The sequence below is a fragment of the Amphiura filiformis genome, chromosome 18, assembly GCF_039555335.1.
Source record: "Amphiura filiformis chromosome 18, Afil_fr2py, whole genome shotgun sequence".
Taxonomy (NCBI): domain Eukaryota; kingdom Metazoa; phylum Echinodermata; class Ophiuroidea; order Amphilepidida; family Amphiuridae; genus Amphiura; species Amphiura filiformis.
Window position 1 is genome coordinate 19,274,533 of NC_092645.1, and position 17,808 is coordinate 19,292,340.

Here is a 17,808-nt window from a genome sequence, read left to right on the forward strand (position 1 = left end):
AGCTAAAGAAAAACTGACACAACTTTATTTGATTAGTTAGTAAAGATCTATATTCACTACACTTTGATTTCACAGAAAATAACGCTGTATTTTGTTTATTTGTCATCCATTACTTGCAGGGTTTGAAGGTTATGAGAACCAGAACAAACCAGTTGGTACAGAAAATATTGAGTTAGCTGAAGGAGAACACCAACCACTCAACTCGGATGTAAGTATGATCACTATGAGCTAAAATAGCCTCAATTCCAGTGCCACAGTTCATTAGCCTCTATTTAATAATCATAGCTCTAAAACTGACCTGACAAAGGTCATTCTGTGAATGTATAAACAAATGCAGGTTAATAAACTGTGTACTGGTAGATGAGGATGTTTGAGTTCCTAGTGTACAGGTGCAGCACATGCTGTTTGATATACCGTCTTAGGTACCCTTTTGCGCCGCATGATTTCGTGGCACTCATAGACCTCATATATGAGGGAATCGCAATTGACCGTTTTGGTAATTCCATAAGCCTATGTGGGTAGACCTATGATATCGTCGTACGGCCGTGCCGATGCACACATTGTTACTGTGAACTTCACAGCTTTGAAATGTGCAGTAAGATTGTTCACATTGTCATTTTTCACCCTGATGTGCACATTTCGTTGGGTGCAGCTGCAAGTCACTAGTGTTCACTCAAAGCACATGTACATGCTTAAAGATGCCGCATAGATGCGCTCACGAAACAGCTGTGTTGACGTGACTGCCATAACAGGGTGAAAAATGGTATAAGCGATGTGTGTATATGTCAACTGACAACATCTTGGGTCTACCCACAAAGGCTTATATTGGATTTACAGAAAAGTTCAATTATTTTACACTTGCGATTCAAGGGCATCGGAAACTGAGCCATATCTATACTGAAGTTTGGTAGTGACATCAGTCCTTTTTACGAAGTTGTGTTATGAACGTGTGTACACTCCGCTATTGCATACGCAATTTGATAGTCTGACGATCGCCGTGAGGCGTGAAACTACTAGTTACTAAATGCTGAATATTATTTAGCCAAAATTGTTTTATCAATTTGATACTACAATATGCACACGTCACTTGTACCAAACATGCGGTGAAACAAAGTAAGGTACAGGTGGTGTAGCTCACCAGGGACTGCCTTTGTAAATGAAGTGGGAGCTGTAAAATGCTCTCATCAGTTTCAAAGTTTGGCAGATCTCTTTGCACCACTGACTGACAAAACATAAAGACCAAATATCTCACCTAGCAGAGCTAAAAATCACTTTTCCAGGTGTGGCGTAGAAGAGCGACTAGCTCTATTCTCCTGAAAGACAATCTCTGGTTCACTGATGTCTGTTTTAACAGTCTGTAATTTAAGACAGGTCACTGCCTTCATATTTGCAACCATTCAAATGTGATGTGATCAAGCAAAATCAGTCGGAACTATGAAATATTACATTTTCACTTTCTTATAGGATAGTAAAAAGCATTTAAAAAGCTGCATTTTTGCAGAAAACCCCATTGCAATTGAGCAACCAGTTCCAAAGATATGAACAATTAAAGAGTTTTCAAAACAAAAGGAAATATTTCCTTTGTTTGGCTATATCTCAAAATCAGTATTTCCAAGTTCCGACTGATTTTGCTTAATTGTCTTTCAAATTCTGTTGTATTATCAGTACACCGTTTGAATTCATGTGTATGATTTGAATGATTTCAAAATCAACCTCGAGCACATCACTATCTTTACACATGCACGATTTACCAGAAGTAGTGAGCCAACAATAGTCATAAAATGAAATTGAAGAGTTACAGATTGAAGATATATTTGGCTCTAGTTGTGTTCAGAAATGAATATTCCATGAAAGAAATAATATCTCCAATACATAACACCTCATCTAGCCTAATCAAGATAATTTGTATGATTTCATTGAAATGAAATCATTCTTAAAAATTATCTCTTTTAAAATCATAGATTCCTGAGCAAATATGTGTTGTGTTTATGCCAAAGAGATAAAACTTTAAGTTCCGATTTCTTGAAGCTTGGCTAGTAGTCAGGCTTCCTAAGCCAACAGGCCAGCCCTACCAATGTGGAAACCCCAGTAGAAAAGCCTGTCCTCCGGTATTGGCCTGTTTTTATACAGCTTATCTCCTGTAATTATGCTTAAAAAAAAGGTCATTCAAAAAGCGTCGAGTACTTCCCTGTACTTTATCACAGTAGAATAACACCTTCAGCGATTATCCCCCCCCCCCTAAAAAGTTCAACCAATTGGTCCATGAGTGGCCAAACGGTTCCTGGTAAGCCGTATACTTCTATTACAGTATATGCAGTCTACATGTTCTCTGTTGACAAGGGGCAGTCTTCATTGAACAGCTCTTCCTCAGAGCGAACAAACCTTTAATTTAGCAGATAGGCGAGGTCTGCTTGTTTTCTGTTGACAAGGGGCAGTCTTCAGTGAACGGCTCTTTTCAGAGCCACCAAAACTTACAAAATCAGCAGATAGGCGAGATCTGCTTGTTTCTGTTGACAAGGGGCAGTCTTCAGCAAACGGCTCTTTTCAGAGCCACCAAAACTTACAAATTCAGCAGATAGGCGAGATCTGCTTGTTTCTGTAGACAAGGAGCAGTCTTCATCAAACGGCTCTTTTCAGAGCCACCAAAACCTTTATATTAGCAGATAGGCGAGATCTGCTAGTTCTCTGTAGACAAGGGGCAGTCTTCATTGAACGGCTCTTTTTCAGAGCCACCAAAACTTACAAAATCAGCAGATAGGCGAGATCTGCTAGTTTCTGTTGACAAGGGGCAGTCTTCAGCAAATGGCTCTTTTCAGAGTCATCAGTAGACAAGGGGCGGTCTACATGTCTCATTCTTAGGTACTTTGTCCTGAAGAAGTCAGAGCTATTCCTGACGAAAGCTTGACAGTTCTAAACTTGTCCGACGGCGAACCCGCTAAAAACCTACTAATTGTTATGAATTCCTGTCGTAAAAGCCTATCCCACAATTCAATTGAAAAATGCTACGTCTAATCTCTTTGGTTTTCGCATGCACAATATTTGACCACACATGGTCACAAGATATGTGTTTTTTTCTTAATGATAATGCTAATTCCTGTAGTTTTCAAATTTATGCTTAACTGAATTATTTCATTACTTACTAACTAACTAACAAGCCTGATTCTGCTCAGGAGAAGGAGCTCATAGAACCTGAAGACGCAGAAGCTCAAGAGGCGGTGAGTGCATGGGTGCATCGTGCATGGAGAATATACGGCACCAACTGCTCAGCATGAAAAAAAAGAAACAAATGCACCTATCTTGCCAATTGTTCTTGACTCTATATTTTAGTAGGATAATACTTTATAAGACTAACCTCAGATAAATGGAAGAAAGTAGAGTTTCTGACCAGTGACCACCAGTTAAATAATATATAACATGATTTCAAACCCAATATTTTTTAAGTATTTGACCTTCCTCAGACGACCCGTTCTTATAATTTTATTTTGTTTTATTTATTTTATTTTATTTTAAATTTAAATTTTAATTTTAATTTTAATTTTAATTTTAATTTTAATTTTAATTTTAATTTTAATTTTAATTAATTTTTAAATTTTAAATTTTAAATTTTAAATTTTAAATTTTAAATTTTAATTTAATTTTAATTTTAATTTTAATTTTAATTTTAATTTTAATTTTTTAATTTTAATTTTAATTTTAATTTTAATTTTAATTTTAATTTTAATTTTAATTTTAATTTTTTAATTTGGTTTACTATTTTTTGTTTTTGAATCATTTTGTTAGTGTTTATTTTTGTTGTTGGCCATTTTTATGTAACTCACAATCAGGCCATGCGTTATGAGTTGGGGGTCTCATAGGCTGGAGCCCGGACATTTGCGTAGAATTGTTTGCATAAATGTTGAATTGTTTAATTACTGTAGAAACTAGTTTATAAACTTGTTGCCATCTGTAATATTGTGTCCCTTTTGTACAAACTTAGTGTTGACTTACAAACTTGATATCATTTGTCTTGTGCTTTAAATCTTATTGTAAGTAAATATGAAGCTTTCAAGTACATTCTGGTAAACAAAGACAAGTTTTGAAACTGTCAGTGAAAGCTACTTTCAATTAATGAGATCTCAAACAACATGTAACCATAATCGGGCAGCAGTGATTGGCTTTTTCTTGGTGTTTCTTGAAGTTGACAACAAACATAACCAGTTCCAGAACTGGGGAGAGGAGGGCAAGGTAGGGCATCATAGCTGATCAATACTGAACTAAGGCTGGGCATCGTAAGAGTTCCACTATTGGTGAATAGGGAGTATCTAATCACAAAAACACTGTTTGGACTTCAGTAACATAAAGATCATAAACAGTCCCAGAACAACGCCAAATATGGATTAAAAGACCTTTGACCTTGGATGTACAACAGCATGTTATGATCTAATGGGAAACTGTGCACATCAACAAACACCATTTCTATCAAAAAGGCAACGGCCGATATAATTTGAAACCACATAAATTACTAGAGTTGGTTCTTCTCTTGGATTTGGACCAAGCTTTAGAATATCGACTGTTGCGTTTTGAAATAAAACAAACCAGAAATTTATCACCCATTGTAAAAGATATGGCACATGTACCGAATACATGTACATACATTGGCTGACCTTGTGGATTTCCTGGCCCAGCCATGCTAACCACATAAGGAGATTATACGATTAACCTAGTGCAGCTATTGTCATAGCAGGGTATTATTATGTAATACTCCTGATCCATATTTGGCATTCTCTTGGACTGATAAAGGACATGCAGACCTCGCAACAGAAAAGAGGAAGTAATCCATTGAACCCAGAAGAACAGCCAAGCTAAACAGGTAGAGATGGGAGCTTTAAAGGCCAGGGATCATACAAGTTCTGCTGTTGATGAACAGGGAGCATCTGGTCAGTAAAACATTGTTTTGACTCCCATAACATGAAGATCATCATAATTAACACAGAACTTGTGACAGAAAATATCAAGGAGTCCATGTAATCAGAAAAGAGAAGCATGCCAAGGTAAACAGAGACTGGGGCCAGAAATCAGAAATTCATGGCTGTCTTCTAGAAACACCAAAATCAAGCAAACAAGTAGTTTACCGCTGACAGTTTCAGAAATTGCCTTTGCTGAGCTGAAAGTGTTAAATTTGCATGTTGATGTTGTACATGTATGCATCACCCTACTGTATGTCTCAAGTGAGTGTTAGAAATATTATGTGCATTTGGGTAATGAACGGTGTTGGATAATTATGCAATACTGTTCAATACCCAAATGAACATAAACTAGATACATCTTTGTACTATAGTGTGCTGGTATCTGTCTTGTATCTATTAGACTACAATGTAGTCCCTGTTTAATCTTGCTGTCTGCTACTCGTCTGTTGAGTTTGTTTGTTTGTTTTAAATGGATTTCCCGTAGGAACTCGACAACGACCCGTAATACTAGTAGAGGGTTATGGCTCGCACTATCCCCATCTCTGGTTGAACAAAATAAAGACTTTCTATTGATAAAAAAGGCCTAATTGTTATTTGATTGCATTTTACACCTTCTATTATTTGTCTGCAAATCAGCATTTATAAACTTGTGTTTTGTTAAGTCTCTTCCACCACCACCGGTTTGCTTCTGCTTGCTGCCGTTTGTTTGTAACGAGCAGACTCAAACCTGCGGCAGAGGACACAAATGTGCTGTGCATCACTGGGAAGTCATCTCTTCCACCATCGGTTTGCTTTCGCTTGCTACCATTTGTTTGTAGCGAGCGGAATCAAACCTGCGGCAGAGGACACTAATGTTCTGTATGCATCATTGGGCAGGCATGCACTTTTTAGCATGCTCCATTAAAAATACCACTGGAACAAGTTGTGTATGCATCATGCATTTTGTAGGGTACCGGTACTCCATTCATTTTATCCCAGCACGTAGGCTCATTCATTCATTTACTTCATTACAGGGACTTGTTTGTGTTTTGGGTGATAAGTCATTGTCAAGTATGTTTATTCTTTCACTTAAATTGTAAATTTTTTTAAAAGGGATAGTTTATGTATACCTGAACAAGTGAAGTCTATTTAAAGCTGCAGCTCCAAATTTGGGCCATCAAAATAAATGAGGGCCTTTAGAATTACAGATGTACTTGATGCCAGGGGAGGGGTGGGGTTCTCTAAAATATGGGCCCCTTTAAAAACAGATTTTGAAGACACAAATCAGATTTGGAAAGAAATTGCAGAGTTGTTTTGCCGTTTTGGCAACAATTTCTCAGTGCTTGGAGCTCAAATTTGAACCTAATTTTGGGGCATTTTGAGGGAAATTTGAAATATGCTTCAAATGAGTTGTCTCCTGAACGGAAAAAGAGCTTGAAAAAGAGGGTCTTGATTGCAGTATGCAATTACCTGTAGTGCAAGGTACATGCATATGGACTTGAGTACCACCCCAGGCCTGATGCATGACTCCCTTTGACTGTTCTTGCATTCTCGATGTATGTGTATTCCAAATATCATGACGGTGTTGCAAGGATTCTGAATTGGATAGAAATATTGTCACTTGTCAGTTCCAAACATCTGGCTTTCAGGCAATTAATGGAATTGCTAATTTGTACAATTGTGTGTAAGAAAAATAACACAGATTCAAAGGTCATCCAGCATGAATGTGTTTATTTGAAAGTATTAAGGGTTTGACTCCAAAGCAGTCAAGTTAGCTCAATCGTTAAGGCATTCGACTATGGTGCGAGAGGTTGTGGGTTCGAGCCCTGGCGGTGCCTAGTACGCTCTCGTGGAAAAATTGAGTTAGCTTGAAATTCCCTGGACAAGGAAGTTACTGCTAGTTGTCTCGTTGAAACCCGTACAAAACTCGGGGAGCTGATCCTGGTTGCGAAGGTTATTTGTAGAATGTCTAGGGTGTGCGCTCTTGAAGCAGCAAAGTCCCTGAATGTTGTTTAATGGTTTATGGAATGATGTGGGCTGTAATGGTCAGCGAAAACCTGTAATGTGGGCTGAGGTTTGTGGATCACAGTGGTCAGTAAATTCGTGCAAAGTGTGCAGAGGCTTCGGGGTATGCCTGTGCATAGTGTGCTACATGTAGTATAAATCATTGCACTTGTAGATTGCTAACATGCAATTAATCACACTTTTTGATGTTTATTTTAATAGAAAAGAAAAAAGGAAACTGATGAACCAAGCGAAAATGACCTTTTCATGCGTGATGGTCGGAGACGTATCGATTATGTCATCGCCTACCAGAAGGGAGAAGAAGGAGAAAGCGAAAACAAGAAGAATAAGAAGAGGAAGGAATTTGAGAAGAACCTGAGGGAGGAAGGCTTGGAGCTCGAAATTGAGGATGCTGAGGTAGGGTGAAAGGTTGTAGGTCAAATGTCATTTGAAAGGTCATTTGGCAGCTAAATAAAGGCAAAGGTATTCTTATTATGTTGGCAATATCCTAATGTAGGTTTGCAATGAAAGGGCTTGCGTTATGTCGCATAGATGCAATTATATGCATACGACGATGGAAGTACAATGATTTGTCATTGTGTGTGCAAAGAAGTCTGCAGTGGTTACAAGGTATTTTTTTGTAACATTATATGAAAATGTGAATGAAGAATAGATCGCAAGAGGAAATATGAGGCAGATAGAATTTGTTGCACAATGATATAACATGTACTCAGCAGCCATTTTTGATTTCCCTCCTACTTTCAAGGATAATGCCAATTTTTGCCAAACTTTAACACCTTTCTCTCCTAGGATTCCTGTGGGTAGGATATCACACTTCTTGCCACAAAATGTGCACAGATCACAAAGTGCTATCATAACTGATTTTTGAAATTACACAAATTTGGCTTGTTCATTTTGAAAGCAATTTTACAACCCTGATAGATAATTCTTGTACACAAATGGTGCATGATCAACCACACAGACCATGGACATTATGAGCTATTTCTCGGCATGCCTAGCCAATTGCAATTGGGATGTACTATAAAGTACAATATTTTCACAGCACAAAATGTTTGCGATTTGAAAAAACCAAAAATGTTTGCGCCATGTAATTTTTGCAAAATTGATACATTTTCTCAAAGGCCCCTAGGAAAAAGTAATATTTTTGAGCATGAAAATTTCTAAGTCTGTGTCATTTAAGAAATTTATGCGACATTTTCATGAATGTGAACTTTTCATGGTGTACAGTATTCTATTGGTCGTTTACGCATCAGGTATTGATGCATTAATTGGCACTCTTAAGCTTGATAGTCTACTCGGAGGTGCCAAGTATACAAGAAAATGTCTTAAAGCTGTGGTGTACTATTGTCCTTTATCAACATAAAGCTTTCGAAACAACAAAATGGCAAGTTTGTGTTAATTTCATTCTCGCTTGAAGAAATGAATAGATTGTCTCTTTTCGGGCGGAAGGAAACACCCTTCACAGTTGCAGTGCACAACCTGACCATTTTGCTGAAATTTAACTTGATTTCTTATAAAATTGAGGCTTGGATGAAATTCTGCACTTGCTGTGATAAGCTTTTCAGCATGTTCCCTGTACATTAAATTTATAGCTTTAATTTTCCCATGTTGTGATTCAATGTGTAAATCCCCTTCCCCCGGCTAAAAAGCACAACCAAATGCTTTGTCCCACACATTTTGCAAAATATATGTTAGCACATCGTCCCAAGCTATTTTACCAATTTTACCCCCTTATCCCGTGAATGTACAAATATTGCGACCTCTGTAAGTCCGTCAAGTAAAAGAGCACCACCAAACTGCGTAAATGTGTTCCGCATAAAAACAGAAACTCAATAACACCTTAGTGTAGCATCACATATTCCCCATGATCAACCAATTGTATATCGGTCATTAGGGTACACCAGCACAATGTGGCTACTCCCGGTTGACTTTTACGCATGATTAATTTGATATGTATTACATGATTGTGTTCGCTTGGTTAGTAGGTGTTATCTGATGTATGCGTGATGTGATGGCTCATTGTAAATCGGGAGTGGCATGTTGAGGCTTGTAAATAATTATGGCCCAATAATGATAAGGATTTTATTTAGGATTTTTTAATAAAAATAAATATATCTTTTAATCATTTATCAAGGCTCAGTTTAATTTAATATCAAAGATCCATTGGAAATGCTTTCTTTTTTTATCTTTTATTCCATACCTAAAATAAAAGAGAGAAAAATATAAGTAGCAATAATGACTGACCTGATATCTGTTGTTTGACGTAATTGCACCTGGTATATTTTAGGACTGGTATATTTTATCAGTGTCTTTTGATTATGCTTAAAGGCTGACTACATAATAAAACATTTCAATCCCAGATAATAAAAGTATATTTTAGACAAAACATTGATGCATGTTTTAATAATGAATTCTCTGTTCTTTTTTGATTTGTCCTGCAAGTTCATTCAGGATCATAATTTTTTAACATTTTTTGAACATTAGCTTAAAAGAAACGCTTTGCTTTTTGGCTATTCTTTGGAATGTCAGAAGCATTTTGCTATTCTAGTTAAAATCCATACACCCCCATCAACTCGGTATATAAACACACCCTTCACCCACCATACATCCCTTACCCCCACATGAATTATTCATGAGAAAATACATGTACATGCTAACATTGTACAATGCATGCATGGAAATGTGACATGTTCATCAAAATGACTAAATTTATATAAACCATGTTTTCTGTATAAACAGACATCTTTGTACTTCAATAATATATTTGTAATATTTTCTAAATAATAAATGTAATCAACTATTAAAATTTAGCCATTCCTTTTAAAATTACGAGCTTTCGATCCTTTTTTCTAGATAGAGAATCATAATTACAATAACAGATTCTTTTGCTTTTAAGATGATTCTGATGTGCATTGATTGAACTGCATGATAGTTTTGATATGATTATGCCAGGCCTGAATTACAATGAAAAATAAATATTTTAATTATTTTCACCTGCGAGTTGTGCAATCATTGACGCATAAAAGCATGAATTTATATGAATGGTACTAATTACTATGTACAAATCAAAATTTTTGCTACTTTCGATAGTGCATATTGCATAAAATTGCATCTTGATTTTTTTTTTTTATTTGTATTTTTCCCTAATTCGTATCCTCAGCTACCACTCGTAAGATTATTATAAATGATGTGTTTGAAATTATGATAATTTATGTGTATACGTGTGTTTTGCACCAGTATATTGATGACATATCTGGGAAATTCCAATATGATTACTATTATACAAGGGAACAAACTAAAAGATGGATGAAGTTCTATGATCGAACTTGTTTCGTTAGGGAGGGAGGGGTTAAAAATGTTGATTATGTTTCCGATATGCTCTTATTTAAAACTAGGCCTGTTATTGACTGGCGTATGTGTCGTATTATCGTCAATATGACCTTAAATCCAACATGTCAAAATAAATTGTCCTTTTTCGACACTTTACAACACATATCAAAACGAAAATAATGAAATTTCCATGCTATTTTGTCCAAATAATTATAGCTTACCGTACGATCATGTTTTTATCGGAAAGTCAAAAATTACCTCCCACCAAGTTGACCCGAACCTGGAGGTAGAACGAACCAGGAAGTATGTTTACTGGAAGTCAGCAATCGTAACTCATATCGGTGTGATTTTAAACTTTTTTCGGCATTTTAAAATCTCATTACGAGTTTTGACACATGTTCATTGACATATTTGTTTCCCGACGATTGAATTAGAAACCATGTGTCGATAACAGGTCAATAAAACATTGACGATATTTTGACCACTTCTGGTTTCATTACAGACATGGAGGGGGGGGGGGTTCAGCTGTGAAATGAAACTAGTTGCGTTTATAGGACTTCATCAATCTTTAGGGTTGTTCCCTAAATATAGCCTGGATCCAAAATAGATTAGTGCATACCATGCACCAATAACCATGTTCAAAAGAATGAACATTCCACTTAGGTCTGACATATTCAATGCATCATTGATTTCAGTGGTTTTTGTTCAGCATTTTTTTCAGTATTTTTCAGCTCTTTCTCACCAAAAAATGGTTTAAGACATTGATTTCTTATGCTGTTTACTGGTTTACACTACGACCAGTTTTCATGCCTGCACTAATTCATTTCATGGAAATAGTACAGTGTAGAAAAGATTATCTACTATTTCCATGTTCAGACATACATTTGTATAATGCCAGAGAACTACATGTAGGGTCCATGACAAAGTTTAGTGGATCTGTTAGAATAATTATTTGAGACATCTAATCTAAATAATCAGTTGTTTTGTTTGTCCAGAACAAAGTATTATACCGTAAAAACTAGTTTCACCGCTTCCCAGATATGAAATCTATCTTATCTATATCTTGTGAGAAATCTCTTGTTTTTCCAAACTTTTTCCTCCTTTATTTTTGAATTACAAATGAAATACCAAGTTTTCAGCTGACTCCCACTTCTGAAAACAATAAATTAAAATAGATGAATCAAATTTCTTTTATTTCTTTCTTTCAATTTCAAGTGTATCTTATGACTATTTGTAGAGCTGTGTAAAATATTTATTATTATTATTATAATATATTGTACTTTATACTAGTGGCACTAGTGATTTTGAAACTATTGATCAATGTTAAATTTGTTAATGACATTTTCAATTTTATCGCTATCCTATTCTGAACTTAATCTTTGTACATCTTTAATAATTATATTAATTGTTTGTTTTAATAAATCATAAGTTAACTAACATCAATTAATTAATTAAATAAATAAGGTGGTGGTTGACTTGGATTAGTTGATTGGGAAAAAAGGGGCAGAGATGGTCTGGGGCGGATCCGGGTTTTTGAAAGGGAGGGCCCACTTGTTAGTTTTCGGCGCTTCATGTGCACACATTTTGCACCAAATACAACTCGATTGGCCATTATGGGGGAGCCAGAGTGGAGTTGGAAAATTCCATTCACTAATGAAGATCAAAATTCCCCCAAAAATGACACAATATTTTTCTTCCCCCCACTTCATTTTATTTTAGAGGGAAGGGAGATGGGAAGGCAGACATACTCCCTATCCAAAGTATAAGGGAACAATTCCAATGCAGTGACATGCCACTGTATAAATGATTTTTATGAAATTTACATTTGAAGCTATTTGCCTAATTCTAAAGAAAGTAACACAAGTTGGGTGCAAAATTAGTGAGACTAACAAATAGTTACTAACATGATTACTTCTACACAATGTAGATTAAAAATAATAAAATAGATTATTTATATTAGCCAATTATAATCATCTTCTTTAATCTTCATCTAGATTTGACGGCAAATTTAAAATTTGTATCGTATTTATTTGTGCTTTAAAAGTGGAAATATTTGTGAGATTAATTTTTCATGCATTATCACTTTTGAACTGCTTCACTTGTTTTTAAAATTGGGCTATTCCATTTAAAATCCACACTACCTCTGTGGAAGATTTTGGAAATATCTGCCACATGGGGAGTATGAATTTCAAATGGAATGAGCACATTAGACAGCCCCATTTGAATTTCATTAACCCTCTGAGAAAGATTCAACCTGAATCTTCCCCTGAGGAAGAGTGAGTTTGAAATGGAACTGCTAATTTGTTAATTCCGTTTGAAGTTCATACTCCCTCTGTAGGAGTTAAATAGAATGGCCCATTGTGACTCCAAGCTTCCTTACATAGACATAATATACACAAAAGGAATGTATTCGGTCATGGCAGACCTGCAAACTGTCCCTCATTTTGAGGGACTGTCCCTCATTTGGGGTTTACCAAAGTGAAAATGAGGGACAGTCCTGTTTTCTGACAATTTCAGTAATGGCAAATTTAAAATGATGAAAATGTCACTTTAAAATTTGCTATAGCATTCTCTTTAGTCTATTAGATAAATTCAGACCTCCAAAACCTTCTCTGAATTCTGAAAGTATTGTACACCTCAAGTCTTTGAATTTGTCGGTACCTGGTTTATGTACATGTACAAGGTTTTGGTCTCAATGTTCCTCATTCTGAATTCGGTAGGTTGGCAGGTCTGTCATGGTGATTTTTGCAGTAGCTGTGAAAAGCGTGAAAATAAATCTAGTGTGAAAATTTCCACTTTTTACTCGTACCTATTTTCTGCCTTTGAGCCAGTGATGTCAGAAGGGGCTAAATCGCACCACTAGATCCGGGGAAGAGGTCGGGTCGGGGTCTATTTTGTAGGTTTGATAATATCAAATTGAGGGTGTGTTGTTTACAATGTATGCCCTCACCTGTGCCGGAGGCATCAACATCAACAGCGACCATGTCATAAAATTAAATTATCACTTCAAAATGTGATTTTCATAGTTTTCCAATCTGTTGATTGTCAGGTCGAGCACTTACCCAACTCTGGACCAATCAAACATAATAATGTTTGTGTGTTTTACTATGAGTAGCGTAGTTAGTACAACATACCAAAGTAAATGTCCAAAACTCATTGACATGACTGGCACAAAGACGCTTTAAGAAGTATTCATGATACTTCCATATCTTTTGCATCATACTCTGTACTCTGTTATATCATGCTAAGATACTTTCATTTATTACATAATTACCTTATTTGGAAATATGCGGATCCAAATCAAGTATCTTGCTCATTTTATAGCTTAGATTTGGTCACCATTTTATAACTTTTCCACAAAAATAAAAAGAAAGTGATGATAATTTGCGTATTTTAAGGAGGACTAGAAAAATTGCAGTCTGCATGATGCTTAAATAAAAATCCAAAATACTCAAAAAATCAAAAACAAATGTGTATTTGGCAGTACTATGGAAATAAGTAAACTGTGGCACAGTGCAATTAAAATATCATTGCTATAAATAGCTTGTATCCCCTATGCCCTGGGAAATGAATCACGTGTGATTCATAAACATAAACTCGGAAAAGTCAACTGAAGTTTTGTTCCCTTTATAATGACTTTGTGCAGATTGTTTTGGGATGCAATGTTAAGATTTAAATAATTTGCGAACAAAATTGATTGGCAAAAGCAGTGCTATTTGAAATTGTGATTAGTTTATCCATATTTAACAAGCGTGTCGGCTTGTACTTACTAGTTGTTTTACTCCTGATATATTAGCTATTCTCCATAATGCTATGAATGAAAGAACAAACTAAAAAAAGTGGACCAGATTAACTGTCTTCCTTAAAATGCTTAAATATATTTTCCTTTGTTGTTTTATTAAAATGCTTATATTTTCCTTTGTTATATTAGAATGCTTATATTTTCCTCTGTTGTTATCTTTGATTAAAAACTACCAGCATGCTTGATTTTAGGCCTAATCGGTATTGTAAAAACCGAAAACCGATAAACCGTCTATGTAAAACCGATATAAACCGAAAAATCGGTTTTTGAAAAAAAAAAAAAATCGATTTTTTTATTTTTTAATTTTTTTTTAATTTTTTTTTTACAAGTTTTTAAGGTTTTTCCTACCCATAAACAAACTCTACCCCACCCCAAACCTTACTACATATATACAAGCCCACCCAGGCCTAACTAGCCTAACACCCTTCCCTTGCCCCAAACCCCAACCCAAATTGATTTCACCCCAAAATCGGACCTATATTTAGCATGTTTAGTAAATTCATGAATATATATTTAAATTTAAATTCATTTATCTTACTATAACTATACAAACTCACCCAAGCCCAACTAACCTAAAACCCTTGTCACAACCCCAAAAGGAATTAGGAGTGAAATGGATTTCACCTAAAAATCTGACCTATATATATTTTATTCTTTTTCAAATTTCAAATATTATTTTGTTTTAATGTTTTTTCTGACCCTTTTCCCAGGCCTTACTATAACTATGCAAACCCACCCAAGCCCAACTAACCTAACACCCTAGCCCCAACCCCAAAGAGGGAATTAGAAGTAAATTGATTTCACATAAAATCGGACCTAGACATGTTTAGTGTTATTAAATGCATAAAAATATGTCAATTACCTTGTTTAGCCTCATCTCATCAAAATGGCTATTTTTATGGCTAATTATATTAAGGAGAAACATTTCACATAATTTTGGAAATTTCAAAAAAAATCTAAAATTCTGAAAATACAAAGAAAATACATTAGAGTGCACAAGTTGTTTTCTTCTGGGTAAGAATTTTTTTCTTTCATGCAACAGCTTTTTCTTTGCAGGTTAGAAATTTGATAAATAGGCCCATGCATGAATTTTGTATATGATGGCCTATTTATCAAATTTCTAACCTGCAAGAAAGAAACTGTTGCATGTAAGATAAAAATTCTTACCCAGAAGAAAACAACTTGTGCACTCAAATGTATTTTTTTTGTATTTTCAGAATTTTAGAAAAATTTTTGACATTTCAAAAATTCTTTTAAAAGTTTCTCTTTTATTATTTAGCAATAAAAATAGCAATTCGATGAAATGAGACAAAATAAAGTAAGTAAAACGTTATTAACACATGCATTTAAAACGTCAAAAATTAAACATAGGTCCGATTTTCCAAGGTGAAATCAATTTCAACCCTAATAAAGGGGGTTACAAGGGCCAAGGGTTTTGGATTAGGTTAAAGGTTTAAGGTTAGTTGGGCTTGAGTGAGTTTGTATCTAGTTATACATGTCGTAAGGTTTGGGTGGGTTAGAGGGTTATAAGGTTAGGAAAAACATTTAAACAAAATAAAATTTGAAAAAAAAAAAAAAATATATAGGTCCGATTTTTAGGTGAAATCAATTTCACTTGTAATTCTCTTTTGGGGATTGGGGCAAGGGTGTTAGGTTAGTTAGGCTTGGGTGGGTTTGTATAGTTATAGTAAGGTTTGGTATAAGGGGTAGTCGAAAGGTTGGGGTGGGTTAGAGGGTTATAAGGTTAGGAAAAAAATTTAAAAAAAATTTAAAAAAAAAAAAAAAAAAATCGATTTTTTTTTTTTTTTTTTTTCTTTCGGTTTTTCGGTTTTCCGAAAAACGGTCGGTATCGGTTTCGGTATTGATTTAAAACCGATATAAACCGCGAAATTCGGTATATCGAATATGCCTACTTGATTGTTTTATGTTATTCTTCTTAGCTTAGTGATCATCCTTAAAAATCACTGTTTAGTTTCTGTTCATTGCTGACACAGCCAAATCCCTTCTTCATTGTCATTACATACTGATGCCTCTGCCTATGGAGTACCTCATCATAAGTGCCAATGATGAAACTGCAGTGTACCAAGAATGTACCTGTTACTTGAATGTGTGCCTCAGAGTACACCGTAATTGTCCATGGTGTGCCTCTAGCATGCCAAGTAGGTACCTCTTGCCTATGTGGTACCACGAAGTGCTCATAATGCACTAATTAGTGAAAGAAAGGATCTGGCTGTGTAACAAGTAACCTCGCCAACAATTTTGCTCACCATCTTTCCATTTTCTGTTATTTGCATTTTTTATCACTGCATTTGTTTTTGCATCTTGTAATAAAACAACCATCATCACCATCAACATCATCGTGATTTTTAACCCACTTGACCTGCACTCACCAAAACAACCGCCTTGTCGTACCGTGAATAACGCATCATCTACCAACCACATGACCACCTGATATGCTTGATTGCGTGTGCATTGCATTTTGATTGCATTTTGTTGTTACATCGCATTTTGTAACATAAAAAGGGACGACAACCTAATTCCAACGACAGTGAAGTGAGTATCTCAGTCGTCTTGAGCACAAAGGGTTTGGTTTCATTCGCCAAGTTTGAAATTAGTGTGTTACCATGGTGACGGTTGTCTTGTTTGTATACATGGCAATTAAAAGTACAGGCATGCATACGTGTGCCAAGTTAATACATCATGTATATCAGATCCCTCTGATTGTGTGAAACAATTCCAGATTCAGTCCAGCGTAAAGTGGGTTGAACTGAACTGGACTGAACCAATTCCAACTTGTAATTGTAATGGCAAATGACCCAACTTTTTGTGCAAAAGACATGTCCATTTACCGCACCTCCATGTCGCAAACTTTGTGACTAACTTCCCACAAGCTCATCTCAGCTTACATAATCATCAACAAACACAGTCATATCCTGACCTTTTAGCTTATATTGGGTGCATATCATATCAATGCACCCCCCAAAAGGTTAAAGGTCACGACTGTAGTTGTGAACGCTATTTGATGCATAGTGTACATGCATCTTGTGCTTTCTTGGTGATGGCAAATTTCCTTTGGAATTTTTCCAAATTTTCCTAGCTGTGTCTTTTCTTGTTTCAGGGGGTTAGTGTTGAACAGCAAGGAGAAGAAGAAGGGGTAATTTGATTAAGATTATTGTAAACAAGAAATACCTTTAAAACAGAGTAACATGGGTCAAACTGTATATCAATGCCAGAATCAAAAGATAATACAGGAGGCAAAGTAACTTTACCAAAGAGATTGAATGTCCAAATAGGTATAACGGAAAGAAGATATCTTACACTTCCCACAATGCATTTCTTCCCTGTACTGATTTGCTATTCAGTGCAACATGTGTTGACATTGATAAGAAATACCTCAATTGCAAGATTTAGATGAGCTCTGCGAATTGAGGTATTATTTGTCACTATCGACCCATGTTGCACTGAATAATAGCAAATCAGTACAGTGAAAAAATGTATTGTGGGAAGCGTAAGATATCTTCTGTGTATAAGGGTAGTACATTTTGTACCCAAGCTATAGGCTAAATTGATAAACCGTGTGAACAAAAAACCCTTAAAAGGGATTATCATGATCCCGATGTTGAGAGCTTAGAAATGAAGGAAATGAATTGTTAATCAAACCCTATACCCTAGCATTCATATGGATAAACTTCAGTAGAATATTTAATATTAGGAATATCATGTTAT

General features: G+C 35.5%; 1 protein-coding gene across 20 annotated transcripts in view; it reads left to right on the forward strand.

The window, feature by feature from the left end:
* LOC140139962 (anoctamin-4-like) overlaps positions 1 to 17,808 on the forward strand; it is a 112,044-nt gene that overhangs the window by 49,265 nt on the left and 44,971 nt on the right. For 11 of the 20 annotated variants that reach the window (XM_072161753.1, XM_072161751.1, XM_072161750.1 and 8 more), the window contains exons 2-5: positions 120 to 208; positions 3,156 to 3,215; positions 7,152 to 7,346; positions 17,201 to 17,236. In XM_072161753.1, coding sequence (XP_072017854.1) covers positions 120 to 208; positions 3,156 to 3,215; positions 7,152 to 7,346; positions 17,201 to 17,236 — 380 coding nt within the window. Of the gene's footprint in view, positions 1 to 119; positions 209 to 3,155; positions 3,216 to 7,151; positions 7,347 to 16,605; positions 16,636 to 17,200; positions 17,237 to 17,808 lie in introns of all 20 variants that reach the window. The other 9 variants (XM_072161764.1, XM_072161768.1, XM_072161769.1 and 6 more) reach the window with 4 other exon arrangements.